Source organism: Chaetodon trifascialis, chromosome 24 (genome assembly GCF_039877785.1).
Source record: "Chaetodon trifascialis isolate fChaTrf1 chromosome 24, fChaTrf1.hap1, whole genome shotgun sequence".
NCBI lineage: Eukaryota > Metazoa > Chordata > Actinopteri > Chaetodontiformes > Chaetodontidae > Chaetodon > Chaetodon trifascialis.
In genome coordinates this window covers 13,634,743-13,649,874 of record NC_092079.1, presented here as the reverse complement: position 1 = coordinate 13,649,874, position 15,132 = coordinate 13,634,743, and the positions used below count along the sequence as shown (strand labels likewise).

The following is a 15,132-nucleotide window of genomic DNA, read 5'->3' as shown; positions in this document are numbered from 1 at the left end:
GGGCTAAAGACGCTTTTCAATAGGCTGATTAACATTCGACTCGACGCACCGCTGCACCTCACGCACTCTTGTTTTTACAGACATCAAAACTCCCTCTGTGGAAAAAATGGTGCTCTTTTTCTCATGAGCAGAATCTGCTGTGAGGATTTTAAAATGATGAAGACGCAACATCAAAGCTGAGGCTCATGTGGAAGTAATCAACAGCCTCAGAGATTCACGTGGTCAGGAGATATCAAACATTACTCTGTGTACTCTGCTCTGACTCGTGGATGGAACGAGGTGTCATCCCGGTTTGTTCTTCTGCAGGACGTAAAAACAGGCGAACAAAGACAGTTTGAGATGCAAAGCTGAAGCTGCACTCACCATCGCTGCACAGCTGATCTCTGGGACAGAGCTTCTTTTCAAACAGACAACCTGCAGACACAAAAGACAAACATTCATTTAGAAAGAAGCTGCAGACGCACCCAGAAAACAAGCAGTGATCCTACAAACGACCTTTAACATGAACTTTTCCACGAGAAACCAAAGCAGCTTTAAAATCCAGTGCTAATGAGTTTATTATAGGAAGCAAAGACAGACAGAAAGCCCAACCAGAGCAGCAGCTATGTCAATATTGTGTTGCTAAGTGATGGCATACGCGTGTGTGTGTGTGTGTGTGTGTGTGTGTGTGTGTGTGTGTGTGTGTGTGTGTGTGTGTGTGTGTGTGTGTGTGTGTGTGTTTCACGTGACCTTTCCCCAGTCCTGCTCTGTGTGAGGCAGTGAAAAGCGCCCGCTGTGTTCTGTTTATTTGTGTCTGTTTGTGTTGATGTATACATTAAGGATCTATGTACAGCTGTGCATCACTGCTTGGAGAAACACACCCGCTCACCCCCCCTCACCCCCCCATTGACTTCACGTCCTCCGTTCGAGCTGCTGGACAGACTCTCACATGTGAATCTGCTCTGTGCTGAAGAGGATCGTTGTCAGAGTGATGTCAGAATCCTCAAACGCAGCACTGTGACATCACCAATTCAGGGCGGAGTCAAAGGGTGCAGCAGAGGCAGCACCGGCGATGGTGCATTGATGTGACGTGTGAATAATCGGAAAAATAAATCCTGACGGGGAAAGCTCTTGTTCTGGAACAGGACTTCATGTAAACAGGAAAACGGGGGATGAAAGCAGCTGTCACTCAGAAAGTTTTGATCTCAGAAAATATGTCCGGCAGATCCCGTAGAACTGAACATAAAGTCAACTGTCACTGCTTTTAGCATCAGAGCCTTAAACTTTGAAATATTTCCTCACTGTGCCGTTAGCAGCCGTTAAACTGTTGAACCCTTTGAATTTGTCTCATCTAAAAACATCATTTCATGTTTCAGAGTCAGAAACGAGAACGAAAGGCAATAAAAGAACGGATGAGAGACTCCTGCCCACTCTGGCCCCGCCCCAGTTAGTGATGTCACAGAGCACTTTTGTCTCCTGTCAGAGGACGAAGACGCGGCCATGGACATGTTGATCGTTTTCACCTGGACTCAGAAAAACACCTGGACAGAAAGGAGACAGCTGATGTGAGTTTGAGCCGCAGGTCAGTGATGCTTCAGGAAAACTCAGCCGGCGTTTCTGAAATCTATGAAAAGTCAGACGGGATTATCGACCGCGAGACGACACAGAGAGCCTGAGCAGCTATCAGAGAGGGAATCTCCATTTAACGAGAGAGCCGCGGCGCTGCTAAACATAGCATGGAAAGACTCCATCTGTCCGTCCCTCCGTCGCCTCCATCCAAACACCACGATGACTAATCGCTCCTCCACCTCCGCCCACACATCCCTCCCTGCCTCGTTATCTCTTCCTCCCTCCTCCTCCTCCTCTCTCTTCCACTGAGATCTCATCTTCCTGCAGACTGTCCATCACTGTCCTCAGTCACTGCAGTCAATCATCTCGTCCAGCACACATTAATTAGAAGACATTTCGGTGTAATTGAGTATCTAACGAGCAGACGCTCTTAAAACAAGGTTCATCTGTGCTTTGTTTGGTCCTGTGAGAACCTCGTATGTGCTGTAGTAAAGGAAACGCCTGACAGAGGAGTCACAGCTCTGATCCTCCTCTCCTCTCACTTCATAAACCTCCATCAAGTCAACTCCTTTCTGTCCACAAACCTGAGAAATCTCCACTTTAATGAGAGCATTTCACCAAAAAAACAACTCGACTGGAGCGTTTTCAAGAGTAATGAAAGCTGCATCTCAACAAGAAAGAAAAATGATTTCAGATTCTCTTGACTTCACTAAAACACGCTGTAATGAGACTTTTAACTCTCCGCTCAGAGCAGGAGATTTGTGCTGTGAAGCTGATTTCGCTGCAGGCTTCATCTCAGGGAGTCATAGAAACAGACTCTCCTGTTTGAGTCCAGCCAGCAGCAGCTCTCTTCTCTCCTGCTTCCTCACAAACTTCTTTCTCCACCTAAAACTAAGGCGGTGCTGCGGGGAGCCGCCGTCTGGCTCTCGAGCCTCCATCACCTCTGTGGTCGCTTTCAGCTCTGGATGCGTTCTGCTGTCTGAGACGTGTCGTTCTGTCTGAGTGCGTTTCGGCTCCGCAGCGGGAGCCGTTTTTAAGGTTTGTCTCACAGTAAATCATCTCGTCACGCGGACAGATGATCAGCAGCTCGCGTTCCTCCGGTGGAACATGTTCATCCTGTGGTTTCTGCTTTCACTCCAGCTCAGGTCCTCTCTCAAGGCCGCGACTGGTTCAAATGAATGCAGAGATCACTGGATAACACTTGGCTTTAAGTTACTGTGCAAACGAGGAGAACGCCACAACATTGAGGAATCCCACAGTCAAACGTCGCCACGTGCTGAGCTTTCACAGCCTGAACAGTTTGACGTTCAGCTTCTTAAATGCAGGTAAACCTTCGCTCCGACTGTCAGCAGATCAGTTTTCTGTTTTTCCTGTGTGTCACGTCCAATGTGACGACCTCAGCAGAAAGCAGCATGAAGGCCAGTGACAAACATCTTTTAGGAAATGATGATGATGATGATGATGCAACCAGAGCGTGACGAGTTACTGGAACATCAGACAAATAACTGTTTACTGCAGGACTTCAACACACCATCGTGGTGCCGGATGAGGGGTGACCATCAGCGCGTCCACGCGTTCCCACTGAAGACAAAGCCAGAAGTGAGTGGGTGTAATGATGCTTTAGCGTCCACCATAACGTGGGGATTTCTGGCTTCACGACATGTTTTGATCCCTGTTAACGAAACTTAAGCCAAGCTTAAACACTCAGCTGGCTGATGAGAAAACTCTCAAACGGAGCGAAACGAGACGCCAGGTGGAGCTACAAGCTCAGCAAGACGCGCTTCAGTCACTGAGGCGCACACGGGAGAGTTTCTGTCTGTCTTTAATGAGCAGAGCCGAAGGTGAGCAGAAGAGGGGTGGGCGGAGGATATTTAGATCAGCTCACAATAAATGAAGGCAGAGGTGTCGGTTCAGGTATTTCAGGGCGTGAAGAGATTTTTTTAATGGAACAAACGTGTGAACGTGTCGTTTTGATGAGCAGGATGAGTTTTTAGAGCTTTCATTGATGCCAGGAGAGGGTCCACTGCTGGTTTAGAAAATCAGGCTGACTCATCATCATCAGCTCAGAAACTGAACCCCAGCCTCCCATCATCATCATCATCATCATCATCATCATCATCATCATCATCATCATCATCATCATCATCAGTGCTTCTGCGTCCAGCTTTTAGTGTCCATTAACTGGCTGCCAGATTGAATCCAGTGTCATTCTCATAATGGCGCTGCTGGCATTCATGGCTGCTGCTGCTGCTGCTGCTGCTGCTGCTGCTGCTGCTGCTGCTGCTGCTGCTGCTGCGTGAACTCGTGCTCCGGTCTGCAGGCTGACAGGATATTTAAGGTGGAATGAGTCAGCCAGGACGGAGCAGAATAAAGCCGGCGCGGTGTCGCTGAGTGGCAGCACAGGCAGCGAGGTCACGACCTTCCTCAGCTCCGTTAACCTTTACGCTTCATACCGACTCACACAATCACTCTGACTGGAGCTCACTGTGAGCCACATGCACACAGAATAAGCCTGGTGATATTCCAGACTTTCATTCCTGCCAACAAATCCCATAAAAACACCAAAACAGCAAAGTGAGTTACTGTTAGCATGAGCCACAGAGCTCCATTAGTCTCTGAAAACTATTAAAAACACGTCAGTGTTTGCTCAGGCCGACGTTCTTCATCACCATGAACACACACACACACACACACACACACACACACACACACACACACACACACACACACACACACACACACACACACACACACACACACACACACACACACACACACACACACACACACCATCCTGCTGCCACAAACACTCACTACAGCACCAAACGTGGATTCATCCGTTGCTGAAAATAGTCGCCCAGAAATGTACGATTTCATCCCGACAGAGCAAATGTTTTAGGGAGGAGGGAGAGCCGCAGACAGGAAGTGACAAAGCCTGAAAGGATGAAACACTGCTTCTGTTCTCCTGCACTTGTCCTGTACTTTAGTCTCCATTTAACTTTTTAAAGCAGGTAACGTTCATTTTCCACATTTCAGAAGTCATTTTATGCAGAGAGATCTCATAATTTCACGATTAAACTAAGTTTGTGCAACATTTAGGGTAAATTTCTATTGATTCCTGTTCCAGTTGTAGAAGACTAACAACAGCTGAGTCTTACTGAAAGCTGCAGTAAGACAACAGTGGGAGCCGCAGTGAAATAGCACGAGGCATCACACGCTGTCAGAGCCACTGCTGGACTGATCAAAGCCTGCGGGAATCAGTGACTAACGTGGCCTTTCATTCTCTTTTCCAGATATATTTACAGATGAAACAGTCACGGTGAGATCAGAGGGGCTTCGTGTTCTCGGCCTGTCGCTCTCCGCGGTGCTGAAACACCGTTCAGCGCATCAAAGAGGCAGGAAGCCGCTGTAGTAACAGAGCAGACGGAGCTGCGAGGTCAGTTATGAGTCAGAACTCTGAGTACGACGTGATATTATATTAATATTCCTGCAGGGATTATAGGTTTCTGAGGGTTTTCAAGGCTTTTTCTGTTCACACTTAGAAACAAAAATGACTTGTCTGTATTTTTTCCTTCCACAGCCCAGAAAGCACAAACCCGTCAGGTCATTACTGACGGGCTTCAGCTCTGTTATGAGCGATATTGTAACAGATATTTAGGACCCAGCAGGACCACCAGAACACGAGTAGAGCTTATAGCAAAAAAGAAAAGAACAAAGTCTCTTGAGATGGACTCTGAGTCTCCTGAGGCCAACAAGCAGCAGGAGCACAGGTACCCAGCAAGCACAGGCAGACCAAAAACTAGTCAGGGACGAGTCGGAGGCCCTCTGGACTGGAGGCAGGTGACGGGGACCACAGATCCGGGGGCCGGCGACGGGACGGCTGGAGCAAGAAATGGCTGCAGCTCTGGCTCAGGAGATCGCACAGCCAGCTGGGCCACCAATGGGGAACCAAGAGTCAAGACTGGCTGTACCACCGACCGGGAAACAGGAACCAGGAGCTGGTGTCTGCCGGACTGCTGACCGGGAACCAGGAAGCAGAGAAAAGGAGTAGGTGTCGGTTGAGGCAGGCAGGTTCGCCAACGAGAGAGGAGTCCAAAGGTAAATGCCAGAGAGTCTGACACGAGAGAGTCTGCGGTGAGTCTGGGAGAGCAGCTGAAATACTCGACCGACTGGGAATGAATTCAGGTGTGATCAGGTGAGCGCGGCTGGCAGGTGAGCGAGAAAGGAAAAGTACGGACCGAGCAGGTGAACAGATTAAGGAAAATGGCAGAAGAGGCTCAATATACTGTGAGCAGTATTTGATGTCTGATCTTATAAAACAGACGAACTGACCATGAAACTGTGCACGACGACCCTGAACTGCAGGCTGATGAAAGACTCCACTCTGGTCAAAGTTTATACTTCAGTTACTGACTGTCCAGAGTATTCTTGGCTCTGTCGCTGCAGTGAGTGGGTGTGTCATGGATGGCCCATCTGAAGATCGCTCACAGCGCAGCTGCTCTTTGGATTCAGATTAACCTGAAAATATTGCAGAGGTGGGTTTCTCTGGGGTCACGACCTCAAATCATAATCATATGAGACCACATGTCTCTGACACTCAGTCGCATGTTAGCAGTGAACATTTCACCACTTAATGGCCTCTATGACATTTCCAGAGTTGATTCTAGATGACATGGCAGAGACTCACAGAGCCCACAGGCTGTTACTGATCTCACTGCTGGCGTTTTATTCTGCACGTGCTCATTCTGCGGTTATTAGTCGACTGACATTACAACACTTTCACGTTTCCTATAAGATCAGAAAATGTCGTTATTGTCAGGTTTTACTGGCAGTGTTGAGCTTCGTGGTGCATGAGTTTGTACTGTAGTCATTAAAAATCACACAGGCCGCTGTGGGTCAGTTCATGAATTCTGGCTCCAGCTGCAGCAGATTGATGACCTGATCATTGATCCCTGATCATCTATCGGCTCCATACGATAACACTGAATCCCCCTCTCTCCTGCTGTTTGCTTGTTGTTGTCGCTGCGGACTGAACAACAGAATGATTCACTCTGGCAGCAGACACATCCGAGCTGACCCGCGGTCAGCGCGTTTGCGTCAGTGGCGCAGTTTCGCACCGTGTAAACAGATCAGAGGCAGACGAGGCGAGGCGAGCAGAGCAGATACAAAGCCACAAACACAAGATGAAGACTGATCCTACTGCTGTCTGCGGCACAGAATTAAGCTCGGATGTTACACCAAATAAAACTCCCTGTGGGGTAATCATGGGGATATTATAGCCAGACGATTTCCTCCATATTTAAGCACATATGGGAGGACCGAGCAACTTAAAGCGCACATTTTCCGCAAATCCCGTGATATATCTCACAGAAATACAACCAAATGCCAGAGCAGAAAGTGTAGATTTTAGAATATCCTCAAGAAATGTTCTAAAGAGAACAAAAGCAGTGACCTAAAGTGCTGTGAGGTCACTCCAAACTCGCTGCTGAGTGGAACAGCGCGCAGGAACACGCACTGCTCGTCTTGGAAGTCGTGATTTACGCGCCGCCCTGCCGCCTGGATGCAGTGAGTTCATTAAAAGAAGTGCATCCGTCTCCGTCAGCGCTGCTGGACCAGAGCTGGGCTGTCTTACCGTGTCGGGCGGCCGCGCACAGCCGGCAGGAGGCGGTGAGGAGGAGGCACAGAGCTGCCCAGAGCCGCGGAGACCTCATGGTACATCCAACATCCACCGGAGCGACGAGGGGAGAGCGGCCGCTGCTGCTGCGCGTCTAGCAGCTCTCCATGTCTGAGGAGAGGCTGAGGCTGCTGCTGCTGCACGGGGGTGATGGAGAGGAAGTGAGAGAGAGAGAGAGAGAGAGAGAGAGAGAGAGAGAGAGAGAGAGAGAGAGAGAGAGAGAGAGAGAGAGAGAGAGAGAGAGAGAGAGGTTGGAAATCCAGAGCCACAGGAGGCGCCACAAGACGCAAGAAGCACCATAAGAGCTGAGCTGAGCTGATGGAAGTCCACAGATCCTCTACTGAACTACCATCACTGTAAAAATACTCATTCAAATCTTAAAAGTACTGAAGTGTCACTAAAAGTAAAAGTACTGAAGACAAAAAGGTCCACGTGATGATGAATTATTACACACATTGAATACATTTCTAATGTTTTTTTAATCTGAAAACAGCAGCTGTCTAACACCTGCAGAGCAACAAAAAGACATAATTCATCTCTGAAATGCAGTTTAGCTGAAATAGAAAGCAGAGAATAAGTACAAGTGCCTTAAATCTGACGTCCCAAACAGTATCTTCCACCACTGAAATGTATACGATTCCACCTGCACAACCCCTCCCTCTGAATGGCCCTTTCCACTTATGCTGTTACACATTTGACCAGTTGAACTTTGCACATCCGTTTGTATTTTTTTTTTTCTCGGGGATAAATGAGGGATTTATTCATCCAACCCTGAATCAAAAGCTGCTTTTCAGACCTTCATTACTTCAGATCATGTGCTGCATATTCACACACTGATTCGTTTTTAATGAAATTATCACACAGCAAACCTGAGGCCATGTAATATCCCAGCATGCATTAATAATGCAGACATATTGGGGGGGGGGGGGGGGTAAATTAGGAGCTCATTTCTGCTCAGAGCAGGTCAATCCAACCACAGCAGCTCTGATTTGGTGTCATGTTTCAATGTGAATATGAACACATGCAAAATATTTCTACAATACTTTCGTCCTACTGCTACTTGAACATGTACTGCTCTGGTCATATATTAGTCGACCACGGCTGCTCACAGCTGGATTACTGGTCTGCCACTTACTAGAAAACAGTCGCAGCATCCAATCAATATTTTTGGCTTCGACAGACTTCTTTTTCTTCACTTCCTTTTGCTCGCTTCAGGGCGTAACGACTCCCATCAGGCCGTATTCAAACCCTCTGACGAACCCGCGCACTCCTCCCTGTGAAAGCAGGCGTCTCTTGCAGGGTGGAGGAGTTCCCCTCCCTCGCTCCACCCTGTGGTCCAGCGTTATGTTAACAGTGAGGAGGTGAAAATCAAGCACAGCAGCTTCCCCTGCTCCACATTCCCACTGGTGACAGAACATTACACACACTGCTTTGTCCTTCAGACAGAAACACTCAGTAAGACTCAACATTTTATTCTTTTCTAAACAATTTCAGCTCATAGGAAAGATGAGAAGTGCCTGCGTGCTGTAATGTGATTTTCTTCTTTGGGGTACAATTACAGCATGTCTGAGGTGAGCAGAGGAGCACCATGTCGACCACAACTGACAGATCAGATTTCAAGAAACCATTTGTCATTTTCAACATGAACCTGGGTCCAGTCTGACACTACTCCTCATGCTAATGTTCTTCCATCAGCGCACGTGGAATCCTGGACGTGTTGCAGTCGATGTAAATGTGACCGCATGTTGAAAATGAGGCGCGACATCCTCTGATGCCATCAGTTATGCTTCTCTGGGCTCTAGTCGACGACCAGCGTGCTTCTCACTGTGGGGAACAACTCGAAGAAACCCTGCAAGAGGAAGCAGACAGGAAGAACATGGAGAATGTGGAAACAACTGCAGGAAGAGGAAAAAAAAAAAAAGCAATCAAAGCTTAAAAACAAAGAAGTTTACACCAGGTCAAAAGGAGGATTTATCTCCCGAAAGACTCAAAGCTGGTGGAGCCCACAAAGAGACGAGAGCACTCTCCTTCTGCAGAAAATGAGTGCGATGAGTCAGGAAATACCAGCGAGGAAGAGAGACGTCCAGGCGCAGCTTAGTGCATTGCTGCCGCCTGCTGGTGTAGCGACGTCGTTGCTACTTCAGCCCTGAGCTCAGGGTGCTGCCGGCGACGTCCTCGCATGGCGAGCACAGAACAGGAGACGCCTGTAATACATCGTCTCTCTGACAGGACTGCTGTTCTGACTAAATCTTCATTTCTGACTGTCAGACGTGTTGATTGAACTCTTTCAGGGTCATTTCTGAGGCGCTAAATCAAACATCAGCGGTTCTTCGGTGCATTCGAGTCAAACATGAAGTGTGTCATAAGCTGGTTTTTGGTTCTGCTGTCCTGAGAGATAAGGTGTGCTTGTTTCACACACTGGGGTTACCTTGAAGAGGGTGGTGCTCTGCAGGACGCTGGAGGTGCAGCACATCTCTCTGATGGAGTGCATGGAGAGCTGCGGAGCGCCGATGTCCACCACAGGGATGCCGAGGCGGGCGGCCAGGATGGGTCCGATGGTGGTTCCACACGGGCTGTCGTTCCGGACCATCACATCCTGCAGGAGGCGGGATCACAAGTCAGACGGCTGGAAAGTCATTCAGAATAAAGACACTGTCACATTCACACTGATGTGAACAAGAAAAACCTAAATAAATAAAACGTGCATCTTCTGTCCTGAACTTCAGAACAGCTTCACAACTGAAGCAGATCACACGAGGGAAATGAAGTGATTCTGTGAAACGTTTCTCATCCTTCCACATGCGTTTTGTGACGGCCTCGTTTTGTCCTTTGATCTTTATTTCACACAGAGATTCTTTTCTTGTACGTCGTCCTGGACGTTGCCTGGAGATCTGCGTTAGCCGGCGAGTGACTCAAGACACACAGAAGAGATGAGAACACACGCACACGCACTAACACACACACACACACGCTAACTCACGCACACAGCGTACCTGCAGAGGCACCCCGACCTTGCTGGCCACCTCTCTGATGACGGAGGCGGTGACGGCTGTCGTGGCGTAGCGCTGGTTGCTGTTAAACTTGATGACTGGACCCTGAAAGGAAAATGATTTGACATGTGAAAGTTTTATTATTATTATTTTTTATTATTATTCATCTGACTGTCTTCCATCATCATCATCATCATCATCATCATCAGCTACAGTTCAACCAACAAATGTCTGAAGCAGTTCGTGTGGCTGAAGTTTGTCTGAAATGAAGGAAGAGATGAACAAACGTCTTCACCTTGTGGAAAGATGGGCGATGGTTCTCTTCATGCTTCTCCCTGAGAACAAAACAAACAGTGGCGTCTGTCTCAGTCGGACAGAAATGACACTGCACCTTCCCGATGGCTCATAAAATGAAATTAATTATCTGAATGGACGTGATTCAGCCGTAATTCCCCACAGATCGATTCGTTTGCCAGACTCTCATGTTGTCATCCCTGACCCTTTGGTGCTCTGAGCATCTGTTCATGCCACAGCTGATGTGTGTGTTGGGGTGGATACTGACTGGTAGTTGGGGTGCACGGCGTGCGCCATGTCGGCACTGATCATGAAGGAGAGCGGCGCGGCCTGCTGAAAGGCGGTGAGGTTGGAGGCGGAGGCGGCGAGGCGGCTGAGGATGAGCTCCGTCAGGTTGGACTGAGCTCCCTGAGCGCTCTCTGAGCCCACCTGCATGAAAAACAGAGCGAACAGGTGGATGAAGAGTGATTTCTGATTCTGCCACTTTCAGGCGAGCTCTCAGTGAGCCACTGAAGGTTTGTGTGTGATGACCCAAAAGCTCCCCGCTCCTCAGCAGACACCTCGCGGAGGTCGATCCGCCTCACTCACCTCCTCGTTGTCGTACAGAGTGATCATACGAACGTTGGGGTCTTCGGCCAGAGAGTCTCCTGAGCAGGACTGCACCAGCCCCTGAGAGACGACCGAGCCGGAAGTCAACAGACTGTGACACAAGAACAACAAAAGAGGCCGAAGAAGACAAAGAAGAAAGTGACGAGCGTCAGAAACATTCCTGACCTGCAGGGCGCAGAAGCAGCTGTGGAGGTTGTCCAGACGAGGAGAGTAAATGAACTCTTCGTACACGCCTCCCAACGCCTGCAGGGACGAACGCCACGACGGAGGAAATATGAGTCAAACAGCAAACGGCACAGAGGACGGAGGAGAAGCATCAGGCAGCGACAAGACGAGACTCACCGCAGGCTGAGTGTCGGTCAGACAGAGCTCAAAGTCCAGCAGGGCTTCAGGGTCGACGGCCAGCTCCGAACACAGAACCTTCACCAGCGCCGGGTGGTGTTTCTCCGCCTGAGCAGCAGAGACTCAGAGTCAGCGACAGGAACTGAGTAATGCCACTGCTCATCCTGTAAAACAACACGTCGTGTCGCTGTGGTTTACCGTGCTGGTGGCACAGGCGGCATCCCCGGACGACGCAGAGCCCGTCTCCAGCTCCTCCTGGACAGCGGTGGCGATGATGGGCACGCTGAGAGACACACACACACACACACACACACACACACACACACACACACACACACACACACACACACACACACACACACACACACACACACACACACACACACACACACACACACAGAGTTTTACAAAACTCAACAAAGCTGAAAGATGTTTCAGAAAACTGACAAAGAGAAACTGAGCTGCTCGTAAGAAACAGTCTCCTCTGAAAACATCAGCTTTCCCACTACTCATAAAGCCCCCTTTACTGCCCTGCTGCACCTGAACGCAGCATGTATTTCACTATCTAATGTGTGGTGTTACTGACAGGTGGTTCTCCTTGTTGGGGCCGAAGGAGTCGTTGATGTCCCTCTGCAGGTGGATGGCCAGGTGAGGGATCCTGAGCAGAGGCCTGGACACGTGGACCAGCCGGTGGAGCAGCTTGCTGTCAGCCTGCAGGAGGATGACATGGTGGGAAACGTGACTCATTAAAGCCAAGAATGTGTCCCGTTCTGCTTTGTGTGGACCCTCAAATATCAGCGGAAGACTTTGAAAGATGGTGGTACCTTGACCATAACGCGGCCGGCGATGGTCAGGTCCCGGTCGAACCAGGTGTTCCAGATGCCTCCGCCGTAGCACTCCACCCCGACCTGCAGACAGCCCTGCTTCGTCCTCTTTGACCTCGGCTTCACCTGAAACACACAGACAACCTGATCTGAGAAGAATAAACACACACCTACGATCTAAAACGTACGGCGTGCTGTTGAAAGTCACACACGCTCACTGAGCTTCGTGTTTTTCGTTGGTTAAAATCTCTTAAGAGCTGCGAGCACGTCTTCTTTCTCACATGTGAACTGCTTCACTGCTCCGCCTGTCGCTGCTCGGCCATAAAACACTGTACACTCATGCTCCTCGTGGAGTGTTCGGACTGACAGGTGGGAGGAGGCGGGCTCTCACCCTGAGGCAGGGGCTGTCCGTGTGGGCTCCGATCATGGAGAAGCCGTTTCCTGGCAGGTAGCGTCCGCCCACAGCGAAGGCGATGAGGCTTGAGAAGTTCCTGGTTACAAAGTACTGAAGAGAGCAGAGGACGGGGTTGAGATATTATGGATTACTCAAGTAAAATATGAAAATAAAAGAGTAAATTGAGTAAAATGACGACACTATTCAACCATTTGCACATTTCAAGTCAAGCAAACTGTTCATCTCCGCACACAGCGAGCAGCTCGTGTGGCGTTTTACTGCCCTGAGCTCTCGCAGCGGAGACGTCAGCTCTGACTGACCTTCGTGGACGGCTTGATGTCCCACTGCTCCGTCTCCTTCAGCTCAATGAAGCCCGCCTCCAGCAGACGCCGCCTGCATTCTTCGACCACTACAGGGACCAAAGAAGAAGAAAATGATGCTGCACTGCCCTTTTTTGGCTTTTGGAAATGTCAGAGGGAGTTTTCAGTGAAGCTGCTTCCAGTCTGATCCTGACACCATTTTTCTGACAGTCTCTCTGTTCAGAAGCTCCTCTGACCGCACTCAATATATTTTATCTGTTTTTTATCATCTCAGCCACATTTTCATCTAGCATCTGTATTTTCTGAGCGCACAAGTCGACAGTTTTACTATCAGCTGTAAACAAGCTTTTCGCTTTGAAAGTTTTTCTTTTAAAAGTGGATTTATCAAAAATGATCAATGCAACCATAAAACTTAAATCTACAGTAACTTATCAGGTCATTTCATTCTCACGCACTGCAGGGTGTCAGAGGTCAAAGGTCGGACACATCGTGTCAAATCATCTGAGGAGCATTATCTTATCTCGAGCTCAAAGTCGTCTGTTCACCTGCAGACTGACACGTCTTTGTCCTCGCTTCATTTCAGACCACAAACAGCTGGCAGCAGGTCACTGCTGTCCGACCAATCAGACACGACCGATGACCTCAGCCGAACTCTTCACCTCTAATTAGGTTAATTGGAAAAACAGTCAGAACTCAAACTGAGTAAAATCAGCCTCAGAGTAAATTTTATGGCTTCTTTGGGAAAAAAAGTGACAGTTTTAAATGGTCTAACTCGAGTTTTAAGGTTAAAAAGTTTAAAAAGACAAAAATCAAAACCATGAGCAGACACTGAATCACTACAATAAAGCATGCGTTACATGTCAAATTCATCATGCTTTCTGTTCTCATTCTGGAGGATATTTAAATATTTAAACAAATTTTGTTCAAAGTTTAAGTTAAAGAATGAAAAAAACTTTAATTTAGACATTAAACATCAATTGATAGAAAGTCTCGTGATGAAAACCTCGACAGCACGCAGCTTTGATGAATGCATTCATTCAAACATATAACATTAATTCATTCTACACTATTTTTCACCCATATTTTGGAGAAATATCTCAAAATGTATCTATAAACGTATGTGAACATGAAGCTGACCGTCTTCGTCTTGAATGCACCTTTTCAGTGGTCAGTGATGGAGCTACATAACAATGCTTCTGTAATAAAAGTGAAGAAGTGCTTCGCTTGTCGGACTTCACCGTGATATGGAGACACCCCTCTGTTGACAAACTGCAGAAACTCTTTAGCTGCTGCCTGTACGGCCTCCTTGGAGCTCTTCATGATCAAAGACTGAAGAAAAAAGAAAAATGAGAAAATAATGCGTCAATTGCACAAGTTCATCACAAGCAATGAGACAGCACAGCTAGCTAAAAGCTACCGGCGACTAATTAAAACTTCGGACACTTATCGCGACATTTCAACCCTTTTTCCACATTTTTAAGCGTCATGAATGTATGCTTACAAATCAACGACGACCAACATTAATGCAGTAAAATGACAAATGGTTTGTCGTCAGACGTTATCAGAAAACTTACAGAACTGCGTAAAAAGCCAGATTTGTCCGATAACGGACGAACGTGTTTAGCTAACATTTGTTTGCTAACCTGCACCAATTCAGGCTTTCCGCTTCTACTTCTTCTTCTTCGCTCCTGTTCCTCTGCCGGCCAAAGTCAAAGCAGCGCTCAGTGAGGGAGCAACACCTTCACATACCGCAGCGACAATAACATTTTTATGGCACTTACCTGCATTAATTCCACCGTCAAACTCTGAAGTCCGACGACCTGACACGGGAACAACAGGAAGATACAGATTAGCTGACAACAGCAAAGACAGTGACAGTGGCTGTGTTTAAACGCTGTGCCACAGTGGCATCTACCGGCCAGGCGGTGTAACTACAACTACATCTACTTTTTTTCAGGCCCGCACAGAAAATTATTGCCTTAAATATTATTTTCTGTTAACCTCTGTTTTAACGGTGTATATTGAAGTCATAGTCGTGATTATGATTTGTTTTCCCTCGTTCAACCAAGTCTACGTGTTTTATATGTTTGAATGTGTGATTACAGGCAGCTCTGAGGGCCACACTTGCTCAGTATCA

General features: G+C 48.0%; 2 protein-coding genes across 10 annotated transcripts in view; both read right to left on the bottom strand.

The window, feature by feature from the left end:
• The window catches only part of ptprnb (protein tyrosine phosphatase receptor type Nb), a 19,063-nt gene extending 11,681 nt beyond the window's left edge, over positions 1 to 7,382 (bottom strand). For all 3 annotated transcript variants that reach the window (XM_070994162.1, XM_070994163.1, XM_070994164.1), the window contains exons 1-2: positions 7,181 to 7,382; positions 364 to 414 (exon numbers count right to left, since the gene is read on the bottom strand). In XM_070994162.1, the coding sequence (XP_070850263.1) occupies positions 364 to 414; positions 7,181 to 7,259 (130 nt within the window). In that variant the 5' untranslated portion in view covers positions 7,260 to 7,382. The remainder of the gene's footprint in view (positions 1 to 363; positions 415 to 7,180) is intronic.
• A 1,523-nt stretch (positions 7,383 to 8,905) lies between these two features.
• Positions 8,906 to 14,882, bottom strand: dnpep (aspartyl aminopeptidase). Of its 7 annotated transcripts, XM_070957586.1 has the most exons (17): positions 14,777 to 14,856; positions 14,639 to 14,691; positions 14,234 to 14,324; positions 13,541 to 13,656; positions 12,996 to 13,084; positions 12,673 to 12,786; positions 12,282 to 12,407; positions 12,044 to 12,168; positions 11,656 to 11,740; positions 11,458 to 11,565; positions 11,281 to 11,358; positions 11,095 to 11,175; positions 10,775 to 10,935; positions 10,508 to 10,547; positions 10,216 to 10,317; positions 9,651 to 9,818; positions 8,906 to 9,071 (listed from the first exon to the last, which is right to left on the bottom strand). In XM_070957586.1, exons 6-17 carry the CDS (start codon positions 12,706 to 12,708, stop codon positions 9,021 to 9,023), a joined length of 1,161 nt encoding a protein of 386 aa, XP_070813687.1. In that variant the 5' UTR covers positions 12,709 to 12,786; positions 12,996 to 13,084; positions 13,541 to 13,656; positions 14,234 to 14,324; positions 14,639 to 14,691; positions 14,777 to 14,856; the 3' UTR covers positions 8,906 to 9,020. The 7 variants fall into 7 exon arrangements, with proteins under 7 accessions (XP_070813687.1, XP_070813685.1, XP_070813688.1 ...); XM_070957584.1 differs by lacking the exon at positions 13,541 to 13,656 and having other exon boundaries at positions 14,777 to 14,859; XM_070957587.1 differs by lacking the exon at positions 14,639 to 14,691 and having other exon boundaries at positions 14,777 to 14,859.
• Between the last annotated feature and the right edge of the window lie 250 nt (positions 14,883 to 15,132).